The sequence below is a fragment of the Varanus komodoensis genome, unplaced genomic scaffold, assembly GCF_004798865.1.
Source record: "Varanus komodoensis strain SLA01 unplaced genomic scaffold, ASM479886v1 scaffold29_1, whole genome shotgun sequence".
Classification (NCBI taxonomy): domain Eukaryota; kingdom Metazoa; phylum Chordata; class Lepidosauria; order Squamata; family Varanidae; genus Varanus; species Varanus komodoensis.
This window is the reverse complement of record NW_025335759.1, coordinates 593,363-618,865: the sequence shown is the minus strand read 5'-3', so window position 1 is coordinate 618,865 and position 25,503 is coordinate 593,363. Positions and strand designations below refer to the sequence as shown.

General features: G+C 45.8%; 2 protein-coding genes across 2 annotated transcripts in view; one reads left to right on the top strand and one right to left on the bottom strand.

Annotated features, from left to right (window-relative positions):
* The window catches only part of LOC123026026 (IgGFc-binding protein-like), a 41,142-nt gene extending 38,822 nt beyond the window's left edge, over nucleotides 1-2,320 (bottom strand). Inside the window, exon 1 of the mRNA XM_044435260.1 lies at nucleotides 2,221-2,320. Coding sequence (XP_044291195.1) covers nucleotides 2,221-2,320 — 100 coding nt within the window. The remainder of the gene's footprint in view (nucleotides 1-2,220) is intronic.
* A 3,146-nt stretch (nucleotides 2,321-5,466) lies between these two features.
* Nucleotides 5,467-25,503, top strand: part of LOC123026024 (Fc fragment of IgG binding protein) — a 28,882-nt gene continuing 8,845 nt past the window's right edge. The window contains exons 1-12 of the mRNA XM_044435259.1: nucleotides 5,467-5,518; nucleotides 7,595-8,821; nucleotides 10,189-10,538; nucleotides 10,800-11,373; nucleotides 13,755-14,356; nucleotides 15,214-15,781; nucleotides 16,845-17,443; nucleotides 19,533-20,112; nucleotides 21,903-22,102; nucleotides 23,064-23,205; nucleotides 24,039-24,367; nucleotides 24,561-25,134. Coding sequence (XP_044291194.1) covers nucleotides 5,467-5,518; nucleotides 7,595-8,821; nucleotides 10,189-10,538; nucleotides 10,800-11,373; nucleotides 13,755-14,356; nucleotides 15,214-15,781; nucleotides 16,845-17,443; nucleotides 19,533-20,112; nucleotides 21,903-22,102; nucleotides 23,064-23,205; nucleotides 24,039-24,367; nucleotides 24,561-25,134 — 5,797 coding nt within the window. The remainder of the gene's footprint in view (nucleotides 5,519-7,594; nucleotides 8,822-10,188; nucleotides 10,539-10,799; nucleotides 11,374-13,754; nucleotides 14,357-15,213; nucleotides 15,782-16,844; nucleotides 17,444-19,532; nucleotides 20,113-21,902; nucleotides 22,103-23,063; nucleotides 23,206-24,038; nucleotides 24,368-24,560; nucleotides 25,135-25,503) is intronic.

Genomic DNA, 25,503 nt, shown 5'->3' with positions numbered 1-25,503 from the left:
TGGTGGAGGGACTTGAGTGCTCCAAGTTCTAGTTCTGTCTCAGTCATGAAGCGCACCGAGTGATTGGGGACAGCCCCTGCCTGCCAGCCTAATCTGCCTCACAGGCCTCTCATGAAATAAAATAGAAGGACCAGGGAAGCTGCCTTGGAATCCTTGTAAGAGGAAAAGGTAGAATATCATTGCAATAAAGGAACTCCCGCTGGCTCTATCAACATTTCTTTTCTGCTACCCAGGTTGTGCTCACTTCCCAGCATCCAGCACTTTAGTGCCTCTGTTGGTGCATGCGAAGGATTAGATCACTTCCAAATGCAGGGAAGGGATGCTTAGTCAATGCTGAAGGAGGCATCATGTCCACTATTTGACCTTTTTGGAAGAATGCCCATGTAGAGAGAAGGTGGGGCTGAGAAAGTTTGTCTCCTAGATTTAGAGTGAAAATGATTTCCTCTTAGGGGCATTTCCAGCAACTTCACCCTGCCACTTCTTCCCATACACTGCCCAGCTTGTGGACAAAACATGGCAGCTGCCATTTGCAAACTTTGCATAACATCACACCCTGCAAAGCTTATCATGAGTTGACAAATCTACTTATGCTGATGATAGATTTCCTCCCAATGCAAATACCAGACTGGGGGCGGCGGGGTGGTGGTGGTGGTGTTCCAGGGGCCAGACAGGGAAGTAAGGGTTACATCTTTTTCCCATGAACTGATGCCATTAGTAACCCACCCCTTGCAGCTGATGCTATTTTATTTGCCTATTAGGTAGAAAGCTGCATTTAGCATCACATGCCATTTATTTTTCAATCGTACTTAAGTACAGATTAATATTACAAATCTCCAAGTGGTTCAGAACTACTGATAACAAATTACCTGTGCCATTCATAACATTCATTTTTGGAGAAGATCTTGGAGGCTGCCCTTTTTGAAGGCATCAGCAAGAGGTGTGGGGCTAAAATAACAGCGGTACCTGTACATTGTAACTTATCCTGCATTCTGGAGTAACCAAAATCTTCCTAGCTCATGTTCTGTACTATAATTTATAAATAAGTAATTCTGATTCAATTTTCTAGGATATTGTCACAAACTGCCTGCTCCAAAACACCCTCAAAACACCCCAAACACCCTTGGCTAAAAGAAATGCACCCAAGGCACAAGAGTATCCCAGAATTTCTATAGGCATAGCTGTGTGGGGTACTTTTACACCCCAAACAGCAGGATTCCTCAGAAAGGCACACAGCAAGGTTCAATACAGATAATCTTGTCTCCTTTTAAAGCTCTAATTTTCTTTGCTAAAGCTTCCAGCAAACAGAACTAAAATTCATTAAGGGAAAGCTGTGCTATGATTTTTTTTTTTAAAGTTAGGAAGTGACATAATTGTTATGCTACAAAAATAAATCAGTGGGCCTGTTATTGCTATAGGGGTTTTTTTTTCTTTTTCAATTTTGCACAGCCTTAGGAAGAATTAAAATTTAGATTCCCCATACTTACTGATAGCTGAAAACCACTCTTTTGTTAATTGAGAGAAAATTCCACCCTGAACAAAGGTTTCTGTGAGTGTTTTTCTTGCCTCCAAAATTATCTCAAGGATGCAAATTGAGCCGTTGTTGATGTGTGTAGGATGAGGGTTAAAACTATTAGTACCGGTAACTAAGTTTTAAACTTAAGAATGGGGAACTTACTAACATTAAGAATGCAGATAAAACTGCCTAAGTCAGGAAGCTGCCAAAGGAATGGAGTTGTGGGGTGGAGTGGGTGGGACCACATAGGCCAGACTGGGACCTCAGGATGGCCAAGTCTGCCCCCCAGGTCTGTTTCTGCAGTCCTGCCATAAATGGTGAAGGGCTGCTGAATTCTTAATCTTACCTGTGCAAGTTTTCCGAAAGAGATGGAAGCGCTCTTAGCCATAGCCTTCCATCTTTTGTCATGATAATCTCATGTGCTTCCAGACACATCTGACTGTCTTCTCCTTGATGCAGACAGCTGAACGAGATGGTCTGACCTAGCAGGGCCATAGCATTCTGGAATCAAAGCTATCTTCATGGGCTTCCTATGGCTGCAAAGTGGCGCTGCCTCCAGGGTTTTGGATGTCCTTGGGAAAGACCCCCTCCATGGACCCACTCCCTTAATGGGCCCACCTCTTCCATGCTGCTCTGACTGCTTGCCCACCTTCTCAGCACGCCTACCGCTTGCTTGCTTGATGGACAGAGAGCCAGGGAGCTGCTACCTTCTTGCACCTGCTGCTCTTCTGCCCCCTTCTCCGAACAGTTGTCTGGGATGGAGAAGAGGCAAGTGATCAAGAGGGACAACTCCAGGAGGCCCCTCATAGTGGGTCCTGGCTTGGAGTATGGGCCTTTGGCAGGGCTGAAGCATGTCTGCCCTTGACACTGGCCCTGATGGGAACGTCCTTATTGTTTGACAAGTTTGATTCATTCATGAGTAAGTCTTTCAATAAGGCTCTCAGACATAGAACATCACCAAATGCAGTAAATACCATAAATCAAATGTGTGTGCTGAAGAAAAAGCTTGGCGGGGAATTCTTAATCCTCCTGTTGTATATGCTTTCAGTCAATAAAGAATTAATTATCTGTTGTTGGTATGATTGCGATGAGTGAAAAGGAGGCAGCAAATATTGACATGAAGGTTTAGCAAACTACTGAACAAGCAAGCTTGTGGGAAATATTAGACAACCCTTTGGTCCTTCAATATTGTCTGAGGGGTCACAGTATAGAATGTATTCCCAGTTCTGAGTCTGGAGGCAGCTGACCAAATTCAGAGCTGGGAACTCGAATTCTGAGGCCCTCTCCCACCCTCTTGTAGCCTGTGTGAGAAGAACCACACCAGCTGCGAGGTCAAAGGGATGTGAGGACAGACTAGAGCGGTCAGGGTTCAAGGTATCCCAAAGCTGCTGTAGTCTCCTTCCCTCCTCCTCTAAAGCACTATAGCTAGACTTGGCCACCTAGCAAAAGATGCAGAGCATGTGAACTGGGGAGGCAAAGATAATTTCCCTTGCTTTTCCCGCTCTGCATGGGATGCCCATAAGCCTCCAGGCTAGAGGGCTTATAATCACCCTGGAAGGATTGTGCCCTAAGATTTATAACAGTGCTGCCTGGGGTGCATTATTTCCAATGCATCTTGTTTTCAGGGTTGCTTGACAAAATGTTCAAACTTGAAGGAGTTGTTTCAAGAACATGAGCCATTTAAAATACCAAGGGAGCTACCTGGCCCAAGCAGCAAAAACTTGCCTGATAGACTGTCAAGCTGGGTTGTTTATGGTGGTTTATTCTTAGTGTGGGTTAGCAAGACTTGGGAACTCATCAAAGTGATGCTGCCCCTGGAAGTCTGTCAATATGAAATTGACAAGGGACTTTCTCCAGCATTTGCCTGGAGGTGGAGCCATTTCAATTCTTAGCTGAAATAGTGCAAGAGATACTCAAGTAGAAAATCTCTTGCAAACTCACTTCAGGCACATTTTGAAGGTGCATAACTGGAAAAAAAAGGTATCAGTGGTTTTCATGTGTTTGAACACATTCTGTGGTCAAAGGCCACACATTCCTGAACATACATATGGGCATGTGACTCTGATGCACACTGGAAATAGACAAATCTGTTCACCTGGCAATTAAGACTGTAATCCTATAATTACCTGGGAGTAAATTGCATTAAATGAGCAGTACTTAGTATGAATAGACAGATATAGGATTCCACTGTTAAGGACATTTAGGGTTGCTTTTCTCCCCAAAGAGTTGAGGCCACAGTACTTTTCAAAATTAGCAGGAAGCAAATCACACCAATCATAGTAGCAGGTTACGTTTCTGCTTAGGCATGTATAGGATGGGGTAACAAAAGGAGGTGCCCTCAAATGTTCCTTTAGCTTGGCTGGGAACACATTCAAGGTCAAGAAGAACCCCCAAAAGCCTTTGGACTAAAATGTAATATTGTGAACTAATCTCTTTTCAAACAATTCAACCACATCCAGGTTAAGGAGAACTGAATTTGAGTTGACTCATAACCAGGCTTTCTGTCCCGCCTCCAGGAAGCAATGATTTAACTTGCCACATTTGCACATTTAATGGGTTGGGGACTCCCTTCTATATAAACTTGGCAGACTTGGCATTGAGAAAGGCAGGCACTCCCCAGCGGGTAAGTCATCACTTCTGTTCAGCTACCTGTGAAACGGACAGGGAGTGTGAAAGAATGCAGGCTTTTCCTACCTTCTTCCCCTGGTATGGAAGAACTTAGGAGAACCATAACTGATGGATCAAATGGACAATCCTCACTTAATGCATTTGCTTATTAGTAAAGATCAGTAATTCTGAAGAAAGTGTGTGTGCGTGTGTGCATGTGAAGCATTGTTTGCTCTTAGATGACAATGTACTCGCTAAGACAAGTGTTCTCAGAAGCCGCCCCGAGGACGGCATGTAAGTGTTCCAAATAAATGAATAAATGAATAAATAAAAGGCATTCTGCACCATGCAAGACAGAAAGCTTCTTCTATGATGATGCTCTCAGCGAACACCACACACACATGGCTGGATCCAGAATTAGCTACAGACTTATTGTAACCAATTAGCTACATGACTAGCATAAATCTGAGGAATTTCAGATTTAACTAAATCTGTGTTTGACTGTCCTGTGTTTGACTAAATCCGGATTCAATCTTCAATTAGTATTAGTAATTAACTTTGCTTTCTTTTTACTTAGAGGCACCTCTGTTAAAAGGAATTTAATCAATTTACTGTAAGTGATTAATCAAGGTAATCCTTGCAGATATAGCAAATACAACATTTCTAAAAGTGAGATTTGACAGATTTGTACAAGCTGGGTCTATAAGTAGTTACTAGCCAAGATAGCTAAGTTGAATTTCCATCTGTATGACAATACAGCTCTGAATACCAGATGTTGACAACAAGCTCTGTAATTCTTCTAGCCAGTCTGGGAGTCAGATGCCCCTTGTCTAGCTGGACCTTGTGGGACTCTTGCAAGAAGTGGAGGCTGGGGGCTTGCATGTCAGTGTGTCCATTCCACCCTTTTGTCAGAACTTCAAAGGAGCTATCTCTGGTGCTGTACCTACCTTGCAAAGGAAAAAGGATTAAGGAGAATGGTGATTTGCATAAAATTTGGATATGCTAATACATATCAAGCTGCAAATTTAGGAATAATTACCATAATTTATACAGAGTTATATCTTACCATGGTGTAGACAACTCGGACGACATGAACTGTGGGCCTGCCTATTCATTTTGCTGCCCAGGTGCAGACACTTGATATGCAGCCCTACAGATGGGGGCATCTTCTAACACAGTATTACTATTTGCAAAAGAAAAATGGCCTGCCTAAAACCTTGAACTGCTCCCCAGCTCTGCTGTTCTAGTTTGCCTCCCATGCTGTGGACAATTGGCCACCATTTATGTCTTATTATTATGCCCTTCCCATGGTCCTTAATCATTCTTTATTCTCTTATCTTACAGCCATGGGGGCAAGGATGCTTCTACAGATTGCTGTGGGCCTGGCCTTGCTCAAGGGTAAGTGGGAACAGTGTCTCAGCCATGGCTTACAACTATGCTGGGATCTGGGTTGTCAGAGAAATCCATGAAGGATTCAAGTGAGCCCAGGTTTCTATGACTCAGGCCCATGGACTGTAGAGCAGACCAGCATTCCCTGAGCAGCATGGATTCTGTGGACTTGCAGGCTGTCTTTGCTTTTGTTGTTAACTTGTCCTCATTTTTTTAAAGCTGTAGAGCATAAAAAGACCAAAAATGCATATTTCCACCCTAGACTAAAGGTGAAAATGCACATTTGGGACAGGGTATTTGTGCTTCTCTGGAAATGGGAATTTGCTCGAAACCTCGTTCCATCATTCAGTGAATGATGATCCATTGGCACCTGACAATCTATGAAATGGAGATGAACGGATTTAACAAGTATTGATTAGTAACTCACAATCTATCTGCTCAGATAACAACGGGCAGCAGGTCAGAATCAAGAAAGTTCCTAAGAAAACAGACATTGACTCCCCTAATGAGATTTGCTTCCAATTAGGCAAATTGTCAATGTTCAGCAACCAACCTTTGTTTTGTGGGGTCAGCACTGAGCCTTGCTTAATCACTCTGAAAAGCAGAGTGACTAGGCCTGCGCTGGTTATTCCAAAGCTCTGTTTCTTTGGTCAACATTCACGTTAGCCATTCCAGAAGGAAAGAGGGATGGGAGGAGTATGAATGCTGGCTTTAGCCACACCACCAAGCTACAGCTACTTTTCAGCTCCCGCAGTGCCACAGAATGCTTGACAGGGTGGTCTGCACAGATGTCATGGCCAATGCTAGTGAGCCTTGCTGGGGTGTTTGGGCTCCAGTGCTTGTGCAAAGGTGCCAGGTTGGTGATGGGGGACCCCTGCTGAGAGACTTCGAAGCTTTATAAGTGCATGTGAGAGGGCCATGGGGATTTGTCCGGCATCTCTAGCACACTGCTGAAAAGACAAGCTGCCTTCAGCAGAAATGTTAAAATGTGGACTGTCTTTATGTATACGGTCAGCAAAGCTGGTGGTTCCTGTACCAGTTGGGCTTCTCATCCATCTCAGCCCTTTCTTCTGAACTGTTCATGGTACTGAACCTCATCCACAGAATAAGGTTACCACCATTCAGCACCATGGATAGATCCTGTAAACTGTGGCTGCATTGAATGAAGAGCCCCACTGATACACAGGAATTAGGGTCGGGGTAGGAACTTTAAACCAGATTGAATCCAAGTACTTCTAATCTGTCCTAAATTCCCCCAGAACACCATGGACTCTTTTCCTTCCCCCAGACAATGGCTGTTGGGTGCTTTCCCAGCTTTTGTGCAATTTTCTCACATCCTGAATTTATTTATTTATTTAGAATTTTTGTATGCCATCCCATTTGCATGAGCCTCAGGACAACTTGCATATAATAAATAAACCCAGTACAAATAGTGCACATAAAATCCAGATTCACCCTGGCTGCAATTTAAAAAACCTATAGATGATATTAAAAATTGTTAAAATATTGTTTAAAAAAAGGTCAAAGGAATGGAATGGTTGAAACACATCTTTTAAGGCTTGGTTACTGGCACTAAGAGCTACAAATTTCAATATTTGGATGCATTTTGCATGGTTGGCCCTGCCACTTCCCCTTCACCTTCAGCAACCTCTCCTACTAGAATGTGGCTAGCCACTTGGCACAAGTGGTAACGGGCAGCTTTTGCCAAGCTGCTTTCTAGTTCTGGTCATAACGTGATGAATTGTGTTTTCTGGGTACAGTAAACACAAAAGCCATTATGGTACTATGAAAGTGTAGAACACACTGTTCTTTCTGTTTGCGGTTCCTTAAGACCAACTGTACCATGTGGAAATACCACAATAGGGTTTGGATGACAGTACATTACCATTACATTATTGCTTTAAAGAACAGTGTTAAAAGATCCATTGTGGCTTATTGTGTAGTGCGAACTTGCCCAATGAGTTATGTTCAGGGTTCTCTCTTCTTACCTTCAGCAGTTTTAGAAAGCAAGGGAGTTTCAGCCTCCCTAAGGATGCACATACTGCAACCTCAACACTGATTTCCTGCTTTTCCCATTCCTTCCAGTCCTCCATGCTACAGCACCCACTGGCCAGGTGTTCATCACAGCTTTCATGCAAAACTACAAATTGGACTATTCTGAAGCTCAGTTCCAGCTTTTTATCTCAGGTCACTTACCTTCCACCCTTGTCTCCGTTTGGATCTGCAAACTCTATCAGATGAGTAAGCTGACCATCTTTCGGGGTCAGACTGCAGTGGTGAAGATTCCAACTTATCTGGAGATGGGTGGCACTGCTAAATTGTGCAAGACAGTCATGGTGAAATCAAGTGGCCATGTCACCGTGTTGGCCTTCAGCTCAAAGAAGAATTCAGCTGACACTATGGTTGTCTACCCTGTCAATCAGCTAGGAGTGGAATACTATGTCCTCACACCTCTGGGAGAGTTTCCAAACACATACAAGGAATTCTCTGTCATTGCATGGGAAAAGCAAACAAAAGTGGAAATCCACCTCAAGGGTAAGGTGAGTTTTCGGAAGAAGACCTATCCAGCAGGTAGCAAGCTGAATGTTGTTCTTTCACCCTATGAAGCCATTCAGCTCCAGAGCCTTGAAGATCTCTCTGGCACTTTCATCAAATCAGAGAAGCCTGTGGCAGTGCTGAGTGGGCATACTTGTGCCCAAAAGAATACCCACTGCAATCATGTGATGGAACAACTGTTGCCAGTGCCTATCTGGGGCCGGGTCTTCATTATTCCCCCACTGTCCTTCCAGATGAATTTTGACCTTGCATATGTAGTTGCTTCCCAGACCACCTCACTCACTTGTGTCTCTGGTGGATTGCATAGAAACTACAACCTTGTGGCTGGGCAGGTGCTTCAGCTGAAAGTCACCCATTCTAGTCCCATCTATATCACAGCCAACGTTGGCATCCAGGTCTTCCTCTTCTGCACCGGTGGTATCCATTCTCATCTCAATTTTGACCCCTACTTCATTAGTATCCCTGACACATCCAGGTATTGTAGACACTACTCTGTTAAGGAACAGGTAAACTTTGAGAATTATGTGCACATCATTGCAAAGACCACTGCCATCGGTGGTATCACAATAGACAAACACTCATTGGGTGTTGTTTCTTGGAGACCGATTCCAGGAACAGAATATTCCTGGAGTGAATATTACCTTGGGGAGGAAGGAACAAGTCATGAACTATTTGATCCAGTTAACCACTTTGGTGTGCTAAGTTTTGGCCTTGCTGAGAGGAATGCCTACGGTTCAGCCGGACTCTGCAAAACAGGTGAGTAATGGAGTCATTAAGCTTGGAGAAGGGCTGGAAGGAGGAGGGAAAAATTAATGTGATCTAATACAAGTTAAAAATAAAATAAAATCGTAAAATGCTTTTCACCCTATTCCAATGGAGGGATAGATATCCTCCTCCTGATCATCTGGGGGGCTTTCACTCCTCCAACGCCCCCTTCTATGTTGAAAAATAAAATGGAGGAATCAGATATTCCTAAAACGTTTCCTTCTCCCTCATTCTTGGGTATGTTTGTATTTATTGCTATGTTGTTCACGTATTCCCAAGCTCTTTTATAATGCTCAGATGGACCAAGGTCCAATATCCCTTAGAGCAGGGGAGGATCTACTTTGTTGTTGTTTTCCCTAGAACCCCAACATCCACTAACAGGAGCCAGACATAAAATGGTGACTTAGAGGTGTATGTGAAGAGACAGTACTTCCCCTTATGAACCATACACTGGGATGACCCATATGAAAAACCTAAATCTGAGTTGCTATTACTTTAGACCTTAAATAGCCACCACCTAACAATGGGAGTTGTTGCTGATCTTGCTAATCAACTGGAGAGAAGCTGTTTGCTGATCTATGGCAAATCTTCCAAAGATCCATTAGTAGATTCCAGTCAATCTTCTGCTCGCCCTTGAATTAGAGGCCACTTCCACTGCAGAGGTCCAGCAGGACCTTTAAGACTGACCAAAGAGCACTCTCCTAAGATGCCAGGATGTTTCCGGATTTTATATTTTATATATGTATGTATTTATATATATGTATTTATTTATAATGTTGGAAGCTGTCCTGAGGCTTATGCGAATGGGACGGCATACAAAAATTCCAAATAAATAAATAAATAAATAAATAAATAAATAAATAAATAGTTTTCATCTCTGCACGGTGCCAAGTTTGCAGGAAAGGTAACCTCAGTGGCTGCCCCTAAAAGTTACTTCCCATGAAGGCTTGCTAAAAGCTGAACCTGGTCATCTTCCAGAAATGATGTGAGACTTATTGATTCAAGAAGTGAATGGTGACCAGAAGGTGGTCTCCAGACCTTCTCCAAGTATACATGAAATGTGTTAATACTACACCAAAGGTGTGGGATCTTCAGGACAATCTTCTCACCCTTTTCCCTACATATTTGAGTGGTACTATGACATGAAAATTGTTTAATTAATGTAATCAGTATTCTAGAACCTAACTTGTGGCATTGATTGAAGTATAAATCAAAAATCTTTGATCCCTCCCTGCCTGTTCACTTCCATGGATATCTCCCCATCTGTCCTGTCCTTCGCTTCCCCCCATTTCCCTTCCTGCCCCACTTCATTCCTCTTCTCCCTACTGTTACACTAATCTGTTGGCTTTTCTTGCCAGACCTACAGCATTTCCCACCATCTTCCTGTCGCTCCATTCGGTGCCAGAAGAATCATTTTTGCCAGATGATTAATGACAAACCAATATGCATGTCCAGCTCTACAGCCACCTGCAGGGCCCAGGGCGACCCTCACTACCAGACTTTTGATAAGCGGCAATACAACTTCATGGGCACTTGCACCTACACCATGGCCAAGACCTGTGGGCCGGATGCAACTTTCCCAGCCTTCCATATCACAGCCAAAAATGAGAAGCGGGGCACTCAGAGTGTGTCCTATGTTGGGCTGGTGATGGTCCAGGTTTATGGTTATAACATAAGCGTGGCCAGAAGCGAATATGGCCTAGTCAGGGTAAGCATCATCATTCTTTTCTCTTAATTATAGTGACCATTTCTCATATCATGTCTCTAGTAGCCAGTTAACATATAAGGCAGAGTTTCTCAACCTGGTGCCCTTCAAATATTTTGGATTGGAGCTTCCGTCAAGCCCAACTTAGGGATCCTGGGAGCTGTCATTTAATATACCTTTAGATAATCAAGTTTGGAAAGACCATCTGCCACCCTGTCAGAAGAACCACTCACTAACAGTTAATAATCATATTTGCTATACCAGGTGAATAATCAGCGGTCCCGGCTGCCCATCTCCCTGCATGATGGGAGACTGAGGCTCTACCAGAGAGGGACCTCTGTCTTCGTTGCAACTGACTTTTCCCTGTGGGTCTCCTATGACTGGAACAGCCAGCTGTTGGTGAAGATCTCCAGAAGCTTCTCTGAGAAAATCTGTGGTCTGTGTGGTAACTACAATGGGAACCCCACCGATGATTTTAGGACCCCAAGTGGGTCTTTGGCCCTCAGCCCTGAAGAATTCGGAAAGAGCTGGAAGGTGGAGGATGGAGACAAGCTCTGCTGGAGTGATTGCCGTGGAGAATGCAGCGAGGTCACCACGAATATGCTGAAGAAATACAAAGCGGAACCTTTCTGTGGCTGGATCAGCAAGAGAAAGAACGGTCCATTTAGCCAATGTCACCCCCTTGTTGATCCCAAGATCTTTCTTGAAAACTGTGCCTATGACCTGTACATCTATAAAGGCCACCAAGAGGTGTTATGCCAAGCACTGAAGAGCTACGCTGATGCCTGCCAGAGTGAAGGCGCAACCTTATCAGATTGGAGGAGACTTACAGGCTGCTGTGAGTGGAATAAATTTTCTTTTGGTTGAATCACCAATGTGGGTCATGTCCAATGCTTTAGACTACAACCCCATCATCTCCTGATCATGCATTTGGGGATGATGGGAGTTGTAGTCCAAGATACCTGGAAGAAAATGGGGAAGGCCAGCTTATGACATGATGATTGCTATATATCACTGCAATGCCTTGAAATCTTGTCAAAGGCTAGATTTTTTCTTAATTAATGAAAAATGTTAATGTCTGTGATTCTGGTGGGCAGACTCCATTTCCCTGTTGAATTGCTAACTCTAGTCCAACCTTGATTCTTTGATGCAAAACATAACAATGAACCACTAGCTGTCTTGGCTTCCTTGCAAGAAGAAAAAAAGCAGGATATAAATGTAAGGATGTTGACAATCTCAATCTCAGTTACAATGACAATAATAAGTTTAGATGGCTTTAAAAAGGCTAGAAAAAACCTGGAAAATATATCTGCCAATGTTTACTGGCCGTGATAGCTAAATAAAACTTCTGTATTCAGTGGCAACGTATTTCTGATGTTAAGGACAAAACCAAGACGTTCCCATCATCTGAGAAACTTTGCTTCTCAGTTCTTCTTGCATTTCTGGCTTGGCAGAATGTAAGGGTAGATGCATTTTAACTTGAAGAAGGTACAGGTTATCTTCTAGCAGATAATATTTTTAAGCATACAAGCATTCTAGCAGCAAAGCAGGCTACCTTAGGAGGCTGTGGTATTTCCTTAAGAGTTTTCAGGAGAAGGTAGACAGCCAGCTCTGAGTTTCCAGTGGAGATTGGGGATTCCAGGGTTGGTGGGGCACCAACTACCACCAAAACAGATTCAGCACCATGGATAGCTCCTTAGAAATTCAGATTACAACTCACTGCCCCACTGACATTGAAGCTCTAATTTCTGCTAGGCATAGGTAAAGGCCTCATTGAGTCTCTACAAGGTGTAAATTTGGGCCACTGGTTAACACAATAAAAGACCGGTGTCAAAGAGGTAATGGTGAGGAGGATGAGGTCCACTGAGTGCGTTTTTCTGAAGGCCCCCCAAAAGTTCAACTTTCCGGAGCAAACTATAGCTGGAAAATTGCCTTCGTCTAACTCTTCTTGGAGTTAATGTGGTCCATCTCCACCACCTGCCTTTCTTTTCTGACTTGCTTCACTGTGGGCTCAGCATTGGAGTGCCAAAGCAAAAGCCAAACTTTCCTTGTTCCTATGGGATGCGAGTTCCAAATGGAAAATGGCATTCATTTGCATCTGGACCAGCTAGAGGCAGGTTTGTTGTGTGCTAAATTTAATAGGGTCAGTTCTCTAAGAATTAGCCCCTCTTATGGTTGTAAAACATGGATTCATGAGCACTGTGTATCTTGCAAGTTGGTGGTCCAATCCCAGATCATCATTTCTATATTAATCTATACATATAATACAAAGATTTAAACAACCCCCAAACCCAAGCAATAACTCACAGACATGCAAAGCAGATTTTGGGTGGCAGAGTGAAGTATGAGGTATACTTCAGATGTTCTAGGTCAGGGTGTGGCTCCTCCATCAGTCCAGGGGCCAAATTCCATTGAAGAACCTCTTGGGGCTTCATGTGACTGACACAATGAGAAAAAAGGCTAGGTGCAAAATACGTATTTTAACTGAAAGCTCACACCACTGGCAACTCAGCTTTAGGAGAGGCGTTTCAAGCTCTTAGAGTGCAGGGTGAATGCAAACCCAGCAAAAGATTAGTGGCTGGGGGAAAGGGATGGGACTGGGGAAGAGGCATGGTCTTCTAGGGATGAACATCCAGAGGGCTGGAATTGCCCCCCGCCCCAGATGGTCATCTTTGCTCCCCAAAGATTCTGCTCTTGTGCTCCATGTAAAAATTGTAAACAGCAGCTGATTTGGTTTGCAGGTGCTGCTGCTTGTCCTGTTCCTATAAGATGAAGTGTATGCCCACCAATTTGGATAGCTTTAAAATGGGGTTGGATGAATTCATGGAGGAGAAGGCTGTCAATGGCCACTGGATCTGATGGCTCTATGCCACCTCCAGTTAAAGAGGAAAGGTGCCCAAGGACACCAGTGGTTTGGGTGGGAAGGTGCTGCTGCACTCACATCCTGCTTGTGGGATTCCTGTGGTCAGCTGGTTGGTCACAGTTGGTCCAGATGGATCTGGTCTGGTCCAGCGTGACTCTTCTCAGGAGCAACTGCTGACAATGACAACCAGGAAGTTGACTCAGTAAGGGAGTGTGCCCATTAAAGCTATCTTGCAGAAGTGTCCATGAAAACCTGGAGCTCCCACTGTGTGGAGGAAACTCCCAAAGAAGTGTCTGACAAAATAATACCGGAAAGGAATGAAAACGGTTCCCTTTTGTCTTTTCTGTTCCTTGAAGCTCTGTCCTGCCCTGAGAACAGCCAATACATGCTCTGTGGCTCGGCCTGTCCTGCCACTTGCAACAACCAAGCTCTTCCTCCCGACTGCAACTCTTCGCAGTGCATGGAGACCTGCGAGTGTAATGAGGGCTTTGTGTTGGACGCTGGGCAATGCATCCCACAGGCTGCCTGTGGGTGTCTCTTTGAAGACCGCCTCTTATCTCCCAATGAGCAGTTCTGGGGGGACAGCACCTGCACGAGGCACTGCATCTGTGACCCGCGAAGCAGGCAAGTGCAATGCCAGCCTGCCAGCTGCAAGGATGGGCAACAATGCAAAGTGGAGAATGGCTTACAGGACTGCTATCCAACAGACTACGCCAAGTGCTCTGCCTTTGGATACTCTCATTATCACAGCTTTGATGGGCAGAGTTTTAACTTCCAGGGCACCTGTCTCTACACATTAACAGGACTCAGCAAGAAGAGCCAAGGTTTGATTGACTTCCAGGTCTTGGTCCAGAATGCAGGCCAAGTGGGTGGACCCATATCCCTCAACAAGCTGGTCAAGGTTCAGGTCTATGGCCTGGAGATATTGGTCAGCTGGGCTTATCGTGGAAGAGTCATGGTGAGTCAATTTGGACTTGCTCTCTGAACACCTCTATTAAAAGCCTCTTTGTCCAAGTCCTCAGTACTGTCTGGTTGCTAAAAGATGGTGCATGTGAAGAACTCTCCCTGCTTCAAAATGGCTTCTGCAGCATGCAAAACAGGGATTTTGAATAGGGCTGGGATGGATGCTAGAAGAATCTGACCATCCATTATTTGTAGACATCCTTTCATGCTAGGCCTGCTCTTGCAAAGTGAGCCAAGCTGAGAAGAAAACCATGAATGCTCACAGCAAGAAGGTCACACACTTTTCACATTAGGTGCTGCAGTACAAAGGCTGTTGCAGGGAGTGTGCAAGAGGAACACTCTTTGCAGAGTGTGTGGGGCTTGATTCCTGGTGAGCACTCAATGCACCTGAGTCACACTTGCCAGGAACTTGGTTTCACGGCTGCTGCAAAGCAGCCTAGAGTGCAGGATAAGTGGCTCCAGGGAATCCAATGGATCCCCACCTGCAAATACATTCCTAGCACAAATCCCTTGTTTTGGCCTTCTTTCAACCTCAGGGCCATATTCCATTTTGGAGAAGGGCTCTGGGGCCACGTTTCCGTGGCAGGTGGAGCCAAGTGCCAAAAGGCCTATGGGGCTTAATTTAATAGACAGCATTGTGGAGCTCAGGTTTAAGGGAGAGATACGTTCCAATTAAAAGTTTCAAAAGCAAACCTGGAATTATGGTGTGTATGTGTGTGTGTGTGTAAGAGAGAGAGAGAATCCACACAAGACACTCTCAGAATGTTCATGTAGGCAGTTTTGGTAGACTCATGGCCTGGCTGCACAAGGCAAGATTCTTAGCCATACCTCTCTTTTTCTTTCTGCTCCCAGGTGAATGGCTTGCTGACCAACTTGCCCTACAAGAGGGGCCTGGACCAAATCCTCATCTACCAGAAAGGCTGGCATGCTGTGATTCGAACTGATTTTGACGTCACCATCACCTTTGACTGGCAAAGTCACGTTACAGTCACTGTGCCCAACACCTACAAAGATGCTCTTGGAGGTCTCTGCAGCAACTTCAATGGACACAGACAAGATGACTTGATCTCCAGGGATGCCATGCCAGCAGCAAATCCAACAGCCCTTGGTCAGCGCTGGAAGGTCGCAGAATCGCCAGGATGTAGAGAGTTGAACCCAAAGGTGTGTCCAGACTTCCAAAGAGTTGCTCAGCATCAGCGAAGCACCAGTGTGGAATGTGGAGTCCTTGTGGACAAGAGGGGCCCATTCAGGGGGTGCCATGGCACAATCAACCCGGAAGTGTTCTTCCTGGACTGCGTGTATGATTACTGTACTTACGGTGGCCGGCAAGCTGTGCTGGTGCATGTCGTTGCTGCGTATGTTGCAGCCTGTCAAGCCATGCAGGTGACCATATACGCCTGGAGGGACCACCTACTTTGGAGTAAGTGCGAGTCATTTTGCTTTGCCTTCTGTTGCCAAGAAGATAAACCCAGGAATCCACAAGGACTTCCTTTATCTTTATTTGCCTGTTTATTGAGATCATTTCTCTTCTGCCCAATAGCCGGAGCTGCCATGCTCTGCTCACTCCCTGAACTGCAGCAGGAGAGCCCATTCTCCAAAAATGCTCACAACTAGCTAAACTGGTGCTCGCACTTGAAAAACAGTTTGGTTTTACACTCTTGGGGTAGGATTGGGAAGAACCCTTTCAGAATCTGCCCCCTAGAACCCATGGACCTCTTGTGCTTGGCCGGCTCCTGCAAATTGAGCAGAGCCAAGAGGAAATTGGTGAATGCCCAGCAACCACCGCATTGTGCAACTGGCAACCCATGGGCACCAGTACCCCCCGACACCTTCCTTGGAGTCCACTAAGATGCCCTGCCTCCAGGAAAAAGTTTTTTCTTATTGGCAGCTGAGATTGCTATGAAATTGTTTATTATTTATGTATTAGATTTGTTTCAAAGCTGCTTTTAGCATCATGCTCTCTGGGCAGCCATTACAATAAAAACCTGATAAATAACAGTAAAATAATACAATTTAAATCATACTAAATATAACAGAATAAAATTGCAATACACATAATTAACTAAAAACAAGACATAAATTAATACATTAAAACCAGTGCCGTTGATATAGAGAGTATACTTCGTGCCATAGGTGCACCAGAAAAGAAAGGTTTTGCTAGGTGCCTTGCAAATCACTGGTGGGAGAGCATTCCATAGTTGGGGTGCCACCACAGAAAAGGCCCTCCCATGTAGTGAGGAAAATACAGGGTTCTAAGCAGATGTTTAGTGTGTTGGAGCTCAGAACCCATCTATACCTTCCTTGCAGTTCTTTGAGGAAGTTATTAAGCTTTTGCCTCCAATAACAGTCATTTTAGGGTGGCACACAGGACTGTTTTGATGCATGCTCTCCAAAAGTTGTTTGCTCCTTATCTAAACCGAGGAAGCACATGAAACAACATGGAACTGATGCGAACTGTGCTTTTTTCCCCCCTCCTGTCTTAGAGCCAACCTGTCTCCAGAACAGCCACTACGAACTCTGCACTGAAAGCTGCCAGCAGGCTTGCAGTAGCCTCCATTGGCCTTTGCTGTGCTCTACACACTGCACGGAAGGGTGTTTCTGCGACAAAGGCTTCATGCTCAGCGGAGACCGTTGTGTCCCCATGGATCAGTGTGGCTGCATGTACCAAGGCCAATACTATTTGGCTGGGGAAACCTTCTTCCCAACCAGCAAATGCAACCTGGAATGTGTGTGCCAAGTTGGTGGAGCTGTGACATGCAAGGAATTCTCCTGTGGTCCCTACGAGGAGTGCAGGGTTGTGGACGGGACCCGGAAATGCCACCCAGTTGGTTTGGCCACATGCACTGCCTATGGCGATCCCCATTACATCTCCTTTGATGGAGTCCGCTTTGATTTCCAGGGCACCTGCACCTACATCCTTGCCAAGGCTGTCCTCACAGGCAAGAGGGACCTGACTCCTTTTACTGTCATGCAGGAAAATGAGACCTGGAAGAAGAAGAACGTATCAGTCACAAAGATGGTGTCTGTGGAGGCCTATGGCAACACAGTGGCCTTGCTGCAGAAGAAAAAGGGAGTGGTCAAGGTGAGCATCTTCATCTTCTCAAGGCTATTTATTTATTACATTGTTCCTCCAGCTCTGCTCCAAGATGCTCTGGGCAGCATACATGACTCTCCTGCTTGACCAGTTTTTTATCCTCAGAGCAACCCTGTGGTGTCGACTGGGCAGACAGATGGTATCAGGCACAAGGTCTTTCATTAGGCTTCATGGCCAAGCAGGGACTTCCATCCAGATCTCTTTGCTCCAAGTTTGACACCATAATGATGCATACAAAAGGAACTAACCCTCTTTTCTTTCAATTTCTCTCTGCAGCCTTCTCCTGGGAATATATGAGCTTTAATTTTTTGCTGAATAGTCATATGAACAAGAAGCTCCAAATGTGAGCCAAAACATAAATCTGCCAAAAATATTTGCACATGGCTGAATGCAGGCTTGCCTTTACCTGATTCCCAGTTAAATTAGCTCCAATGCCTTAATGGGTACAAATTTCCATAACTGTCCTGAGCTAGGTTTCCTTCCTTTGCACCTTCAAAGCCCCAGACCTTTCTTGCAAACAGTTCTTTATTGACCATTTTCCAAAAACATAAACATCCAGAATGGATGTCTGATCATGCACAGAGTGGTTCCTTGAACCTGATCTGGTATTGACTTCTAGGAACTCTCCTTATGAGTATGCTTGGGCCCTGTCCCTTTGGGAGGGGCCTTCTGAAAATGAGCATGCCTCCTCTCTGCACACCAATCCTCGAATTGGGTAGGTCCCTTTACCCAACATTGTGTCCTGGGGTCCAGAGCCATCCCCATGTCACCTGTGTATGAAAAACTCCCCTGTTCTGAGCCCCCTCCCACTAACTGTACATCTTGGTGTTTGCAGAGGCTGCCCACCCAGGGAGTCTGGCTTCAAGATAAACATCTCTGCTTCTCATCTCAAGCTCTGGAATTGCTCACATTCCAAGCCCTCCCCTCCCCCAGTCCTCCTTCCCTTCCTAGTCCAGATCGGAATGCCTTGGGAAGACGCATCAAGAGAAAATGTCCTTCTCACTCCCAACAACAGTAGCCTCAAGGAGTTCAACTTGCTGTACAAATCAGGAAAGATTCATGTGAATTTGGGGAGGTTTCCCCAAATCTCTTGTTCAGTTGCTGCTTGGTTTCTGAAAGTTTCCCATTCCCACAAAGTGAGCAGCAACAGGAATTGGACACAAAACAGGCTGTGAGAATCCCAGTGCTCCCCATCATCACTCAGCCACCTTTTCTCTTTCCCTCTCAGGCCACCAGGGTTGTCACTTGCAAATTGCTCAGGGGCAAGAAAGGTATAGTCCCAAAGAGGACACTAGTTTGCATACAATTTGCATGCACCAGATGATATATTTACGAAGAGAATTAGTGTTTGGATAAAAAATTCATAGGGGTATGTGATTCTGGAAAAATAATTCTGTTTGAGTTCAGTGGATTTTGAAATATTTCTGATCTGAAGGCAAAAAGCAGGATGAGTTGGTGGTGGGGAGTGTAATTTGGTTTCCATAAAACTGTTGAAATTTCTGTGCAAATTTGGAACCAAGAATTGTGTATTGGTAGTGCAATTTCTGCAAATTGGGGCTGACTCATTAGATTCGAGTTGTTTTCCTGTTGCTGTTCATGTTGTAATTTAACATGAGAAATAGGAAAGTGTCATCTTCTCATTGCATATGCACGTATTCCATTGTGCCACCTTGAATTTCTGATGGCTAATTACAGATTTCTGCCAAAAGAAGGCCTTAGCTTTGCAGTTTCTGCAAACTTGCATTCCTTCCTTCCTGGCTGCAAAGCATGGAACAGCTGTGAAGCAATACCCATGGCTCTCCACTGGGCCATTAAGTCCAGGTTCTAATGTTACCTACCTGCACCACTATCTAGGTATGTAGACTTCACAGGTGGGCATGTGTTCAACCATTCTCGAGGAGGTCCTCTGTAGGTAGATCATTTCAAAGGTCAACTTGGGTTCGTTTTGTATGTCCAAATCTTGGTGCAAGGTGGGCCTGTGACTGTGCTAGAGACAAAGACCAAGCAGCATAGGGGCCAGGCATTCTGCTCATTTTGTCAAAGAAAGCATAACCTGTTGATGCTCTTCTTCTCACAGGTGAATGGCATATTCCAGTCTCTCCCCGTAGTCCTTTCTGATGGGCGTCTCACAGCCTATCAGCAGGGCACTAACGTCCTGATCAAGACAGAGTTTGGCCTTCTTGTGAGTTACAATCTTGTTTACCGTGTGACAATCACCATTCCAAGCAAATACAGGGGCCATGTAGAAGGCCTCTGTGGGAACTACAATGAGCAAAAGAAGGATGAGTTTCTCCTTCAGGATGGCACACTGGCTTCGGATGCAGCTGCCTTTGGCGCTGCCTGGAAGGTTCCAGTCCCTGGAGCAGAAGGATCCTGCTCCGACGGGTGCTCTGGGAGCAGCTGCCCAGTCTGCGAGGAGAGGAAGAAGGCCATCTTCAAACAGCGCAACTACTGTGGGATCCTCACCGCCTCGGATGGCCCCTTCAGGGCTTGCCACAGCAAGGTGGACCCCAGTGTGTACTTTGACAACTGCATCTACGATGTGTGCCTGGGCAATGGGGAGAGCCTGATCTTGTGCCAGAGCATCCAGAGCTACGTGTCCACCTGCCAAGAGGCTGGGGTCTCTGTGGAACCCTGGAGGAACCCATCCTTCTGCCGTGAGTGTTGATGGCTGAGCACGGAGATGCGCATGCACTGAGAGCTCAATCACTGTGAGGGAGCTGTGGGCATCGTGCATGCGTGTCTTTCTGCTGCAGATCTCTCCGTTGCTCTGCAGCCTCCCAGGCAGCCTGTGCTTCCTACCCTGAAAAAGCCCTCTGGAAGGGAGGGACTCATGATGCCTTCTTCCCCTGGGCTTTAACTGAAGTGCAGGAGGCTGGAGGAGAAATAAGTACACACTCATAGGCATTCTCTGGCAAACCATAGGTAAGGTAAGCAAAATGAAAACCCATGGTAATGTCTCAAGGCAGGATTCTGACTTCACAAAACAGTTCAGGAATTGTGGAACCTCCTCAGTCTAGAGGGAGGACCCTGAAGCTGGGGGTAGGGGATGGGGAAACTTGTCAAGATTGTAGCTTCATCTGTGGCCCCAGGAGCTTACCCCAGGATCGTAGAATTGCTCTCTAGACATTCCTGCATGTATCTCTCAACATTTGTAGGTCCAAGATGGCCACAGCACTACTTGGCTATTACTGTTTTAGATTTATTTAGCATGTGACAGTGGAACAATTAGCCAGGAACCTACAATGTTACACACAGAGTACATGTTTGGCTGCTGACAAAGTGCCAGTTCGTTCTGTTCGTGCTCATGCGCTGATCTAGTGTGCTCCGCAGGGGCAAACTAGATTCGCATACGTGCAGACCAGCTGATGTTTGGCTTGTCAGCTCATCCAGATTTCTTCCATCAATCATGCTGCTCATGCCTTGCCTTGCATCCAGGCAGGTCCAGAATCAGCTCCCATGTTTTTCTCACCAATGAAGCTAGATTTTACTCACTAAAGTGGTACCCATATATCTACTCACATATTGCATGCTTTCAAACTGCTGGGTGGGCAGCAGCTAGAAGCAAGTGACGGGTGATCACCCTGTGACACGGTGCAGGCCTCGAACAGCTGGACTGTCAGCCATTTCTGGCAAGCACATCCACTGTCATTAAGCCATTATTCCGCTGTGCCTCCTGTACTATTTTAGAATATAAGTTGCTCTTTTAATTTACATGTGTGTACTAGAGCGTCTCCATGGTCTTCAGTAATGGGTAATTTGTGCTTTGATTAACTTTGATTTACTTCTTACATCCCACTGGTAAGAATCCATTTATTCTCGGAATATGACGATTGTTTACTAGATGAGAATCTTCTTTTAAGGTGATGAATGAATGAGACGTATGCAATATCTGGGCTTCCTGTCCTGATTCGCAGCCATCATTCATGGTTGTGAAAGGAGTTTTCTGTTTTGAAGTATGTGAGTCGCTTGGCAGCAAATCTTTCCAGAAATGAAATTAAGCACAGCACAGATCAGAAACCCAGTAAATGCTCCAGAATCCAAAGGTGGTCGTTGGGATTGCAATTCATCTCTACACTGCTCCTCTGAAATCCAGCTCTGAGACGAACAGATTGTTCATGTTAATCCCTTTAAATCTTGATTTCCTCCTAACTCCAACACTAGCTAGAATTCCTAATGTCAGAGCTAGGAATGGGAAAATAATTTGAGAGGGAAAAGAAGCATCTTAAAAATGTTTACCCCCCAATCCATTCTAGTTCCGGCTTTGGACAGAACTTGTCTGAGAAAGCATCAGTGACATGTTAGTTTAATTGCCAGTCCCCCACTCTCTCTTCCCTCCCCTCCCCTCTCCTCCAGACAGGCAGATGACATTTCCCTCTGCCCTCTTCCTGAGAGTGGGACTATGAAGCCCCAGCTCCAGGTCAGATGTGCCTTTTCTTCCCTTTAGCTCTGCATTGCCCAGCCAACAGCCACTACCAGCTCTGTGCCGACCTCTGCTCCACCAGCTGCGCCAAGATCACGGACCCCCAGCCATGTCCGGAGACGTGCACTGAGGGCTGCCAGTGCGACGACGGCTTCTTCTTTGACGGTCTCGGCTGCGTTCACGCAGAAAGCTGCGGTTGCTTCCACAACGGACGCTACTACAAGGTCAGCTGCTCTCCTAAGCCACCCATTCCCTGCTTTTTTATTGGACTCACCACCCATCCTCATGGACCAGGTTATATTTCCCTGTTTTTCTGTCTGGACTTGCTTGGTCCCGCATTCCTTCCACTCAAATATCAAAACACTTCCTGTCATCTTCACAATTTCTCAGAAGCCCTTTAACAAGAGGCATTATCGTTATCACTATTATTATGCAATGTATTTATATACTGTGACATGTTCAAATGATCCTCTGTACAATGTGGAGGAGACAAAGTGCTAGTCAATGAAGCTCACCTGATACGAGGTGCTGACCAGGCTGCAGAGTCATCCAGCCTGACACACCTACCTGGGCTGATGATGTTGATCAACTCCAGAGGCTGGTCCTGAAGCTGGCGCTCATGCAGCAAGCAGCGACTCGGCTGCTGCGAGGGGCTAATCCTTTCAAGATGCGGCTCCTTTGCTGAGGGAAGCGTAGCAGCTGCCTATCTGCTCCCGGGCCAGGTTGAAGGACTTGGTGCTGGCATAGGAAGAGCCAGCCGCTTGGGAGCAGGACGCTTGGCAGAGCTCCTTCTCCCTTAACCACCTGCCTAGTGACTGAAGTCATCCGATGGCCTGTTCATGGTGCTGCTGCATGGAGCTGTGTCTCAACAGGAGCCCCCTAGGGGAGACCCATCCGTGTGGTAGCTCCTTTTCTCTGGAGCGCTCTGCCTCCAAGAGTCGGGAGGCAGCAATACTGTGCTTTTTTCAGTGCCTCCTAAAGCATCTTTAGTTCAGGATGCCCTCCTTGGTCAACCAGTCACTGTTTTTATTAATATTCTGCTTCTAATGATCTTTTTGTTGTCCACTGCTATGGAATCTGTGTAGCTATGAAAGGGTATATAAGGGGTATAAAAAGAATAATAATACTAATGTGTACTTCTGCTCCTTGTATACCATATTATTTAAAATATCTGCCCTTCACCAGCCCAATGAGACGGTTCTGCTGAATAACTGCCAAGAGAGCTGCCGCTGCATCCCAAGCCAAGGAGTAACTTGTGAAGCCCACAGCTGTGCCCGTGATGAGACCTGCAAGATCCAGGATGGAGTCCTGGGTTGCTTTCATAAGGGTGAGGAGATAAGCTTATTGAATGAGCCAGGCCAGGCGACCTTCAGGTTCAAGGCCTGAGGAGCACATGGTGGACCAGGTGGAGTTCACCATTCAGCCATGCTGGCCAGCAAGCACATGGTTTGCCACCCCTCCTCGGCTGTCATGTGGCAGGGTTTTCTGGCTGTGGTAGTGCATGCTGCCACTGCTCTGGCCACTTAAATCTTCCGCACTCAATGGGTATTGCACCACGACATGAACATGTAGTATTGGGACAGCATATGTGCATTGCTCTTCCTGGTGCTCCTTCCTCTGTAAGTTTGATGCCATCACTCCCCATATGTGCAAGTAGCAGCTCAGACTTTGGGTGCCCGACCGCCATGAAAGCATTCCCATGACATGGCAGAAGAGCTGGTGGGACATCAGTGTGCGGCTGCTGCTTGAACGGCTTTTGCCGCTTCCAACTGAATAAAGTCACTTGGATGGTGACCCACGCCCAGCAATTATAGCTGCTTACCCATTGAGGGCACTAGCAAAACTGTTCTCTTTACAGTGGCCTTCAAACAGTGCAGCTCATGATTGCCTGTTTTCTCCACCTGCTGCTGTTTATCACTTTTCACACTTCTGGAGGGGAATATGGCTAAGGGCGCCTACAGATACATAGCTGATCTAATGCAATAAGGAGAGAAAGTGAGGTTCCTGTGTTGTTCTTTCCATTTGCTTATTCTCTGCATTATCTATGGCTGAAATGCATCTCCTGCTCTTCACATAGATTCATTCTACTTAGAATCGAGCACTCACTTGCATTTTCTCCTTTCATTTCATTTCATTTCATTTCATTTCATTTCATTTCAGATCCGTGTAAGGCCTTGCACTGTCGACAGCAGGAAACATGCAAAATTGAGAATGGACTGGCCAAATGTGTCCCCAACTTCAACGGAAGCTGCTGGGGCTGGGGGGATCCACACTACCACACCTTTGACGGAATGGACTTCGATTTCCAGGGCACCTGCTCTTACACCATTGCCAAGTACTGTGGAAGCGACCCTACATTGGTTCCTTTCACCATAGTTGAGAAGAACGACAACAGGGGCAACCAGGCCGTGTCCTATGTGAGCCTGGCCAACATCTTTGTCTATGGGTACAAGATCTCCATCTACAAGCAGGAAGTTGGAAGAATCAGGGTATGTCAGTCTGGAGATGGGTGTGGATTTCATTTATGTTCCATTCACCAAAATTGTGGGTTCTCCCATTCTTGCACCAGAGCAATGAGCGCACAGAATGTAATCCAGTCTGTGCAGATATAAGGCCTCGAGAACTCCTGGGAAACCAGTAATCCCCTCTGTGTTTTGTTCTGTTTTGTCACTCTGCCCCCAGTTAAATGATGCCATTTTCAGCCTGCCGTTGACTCTTGAAGAGGGAAAGATCCGACTGTTCCAGAGCGGCCCCAGTGCTGTCCTGCAAACCGAGTTCGGCCTCCAAGTGACGTATGACTGGAAGTGGCACCTGGTGATCACCCTCCCCAGCAGCTACTACAATGCCATGTGTGGCCTATGTGGCAATTTCAACCGGGACCCAAGGGATGACATGGCCCTTCCCAATGGGACCATGGTGTCCTCCGTCACAAGCTGGGCCAGCAGCTGGAGAGTCAAGGACCGAGACCCCTTCTGCTGGGATTCCTGCCAGGGCAACTGCCCAACCTGTGATGAGAGCAAGAAGGAACTGTATGGAAGCAACGCGCACTGCGGAATCATCAGGAATGCCTCAGCTGGGCCCTTCAGAGAATGCCATGCCAAAGTGAACCCAGATGACTTCTTTGACAGCTGCATTTACGATGTGTGCTTGAATGGTGGGGCCCAGGGCTTCCTCTGCCAGGCACTGGAGGCCTACGCAAAAACCTGCAGGAAAGCAGGTGCCCTGATCTACGACTGGAGGACCCCATCTGGCTGTGGTGAGTAGGGACGGCCAGTGGCAATGGCAGAAGTTGCAGTGGGCAAGAAGACAGATGAGGCCTGTTGATAGCTGGCAATTCTGGCCCACCCTTTTGTCCGCCAATCCAAACCATTCCTGTATGCAGAGCATGCAGCAGGGTGGGCAGAAAGCAGATTTATTGATTTAGAATTTTTGCATGCCGTCCCATTCACATGAGCCTCGGGACGGCTTACATACAGTAGATAAACCCAATATTTATTTATTTATATATTAAAACATTTTTATGCTGCCCCATTCGCCGAAGCCTTGGGGCGGCTTACAACGTTAAGTTAAAAAACAATTATAACATTAAATTAAAAAATACAAACATTAAGTTAAAAATGCAAAA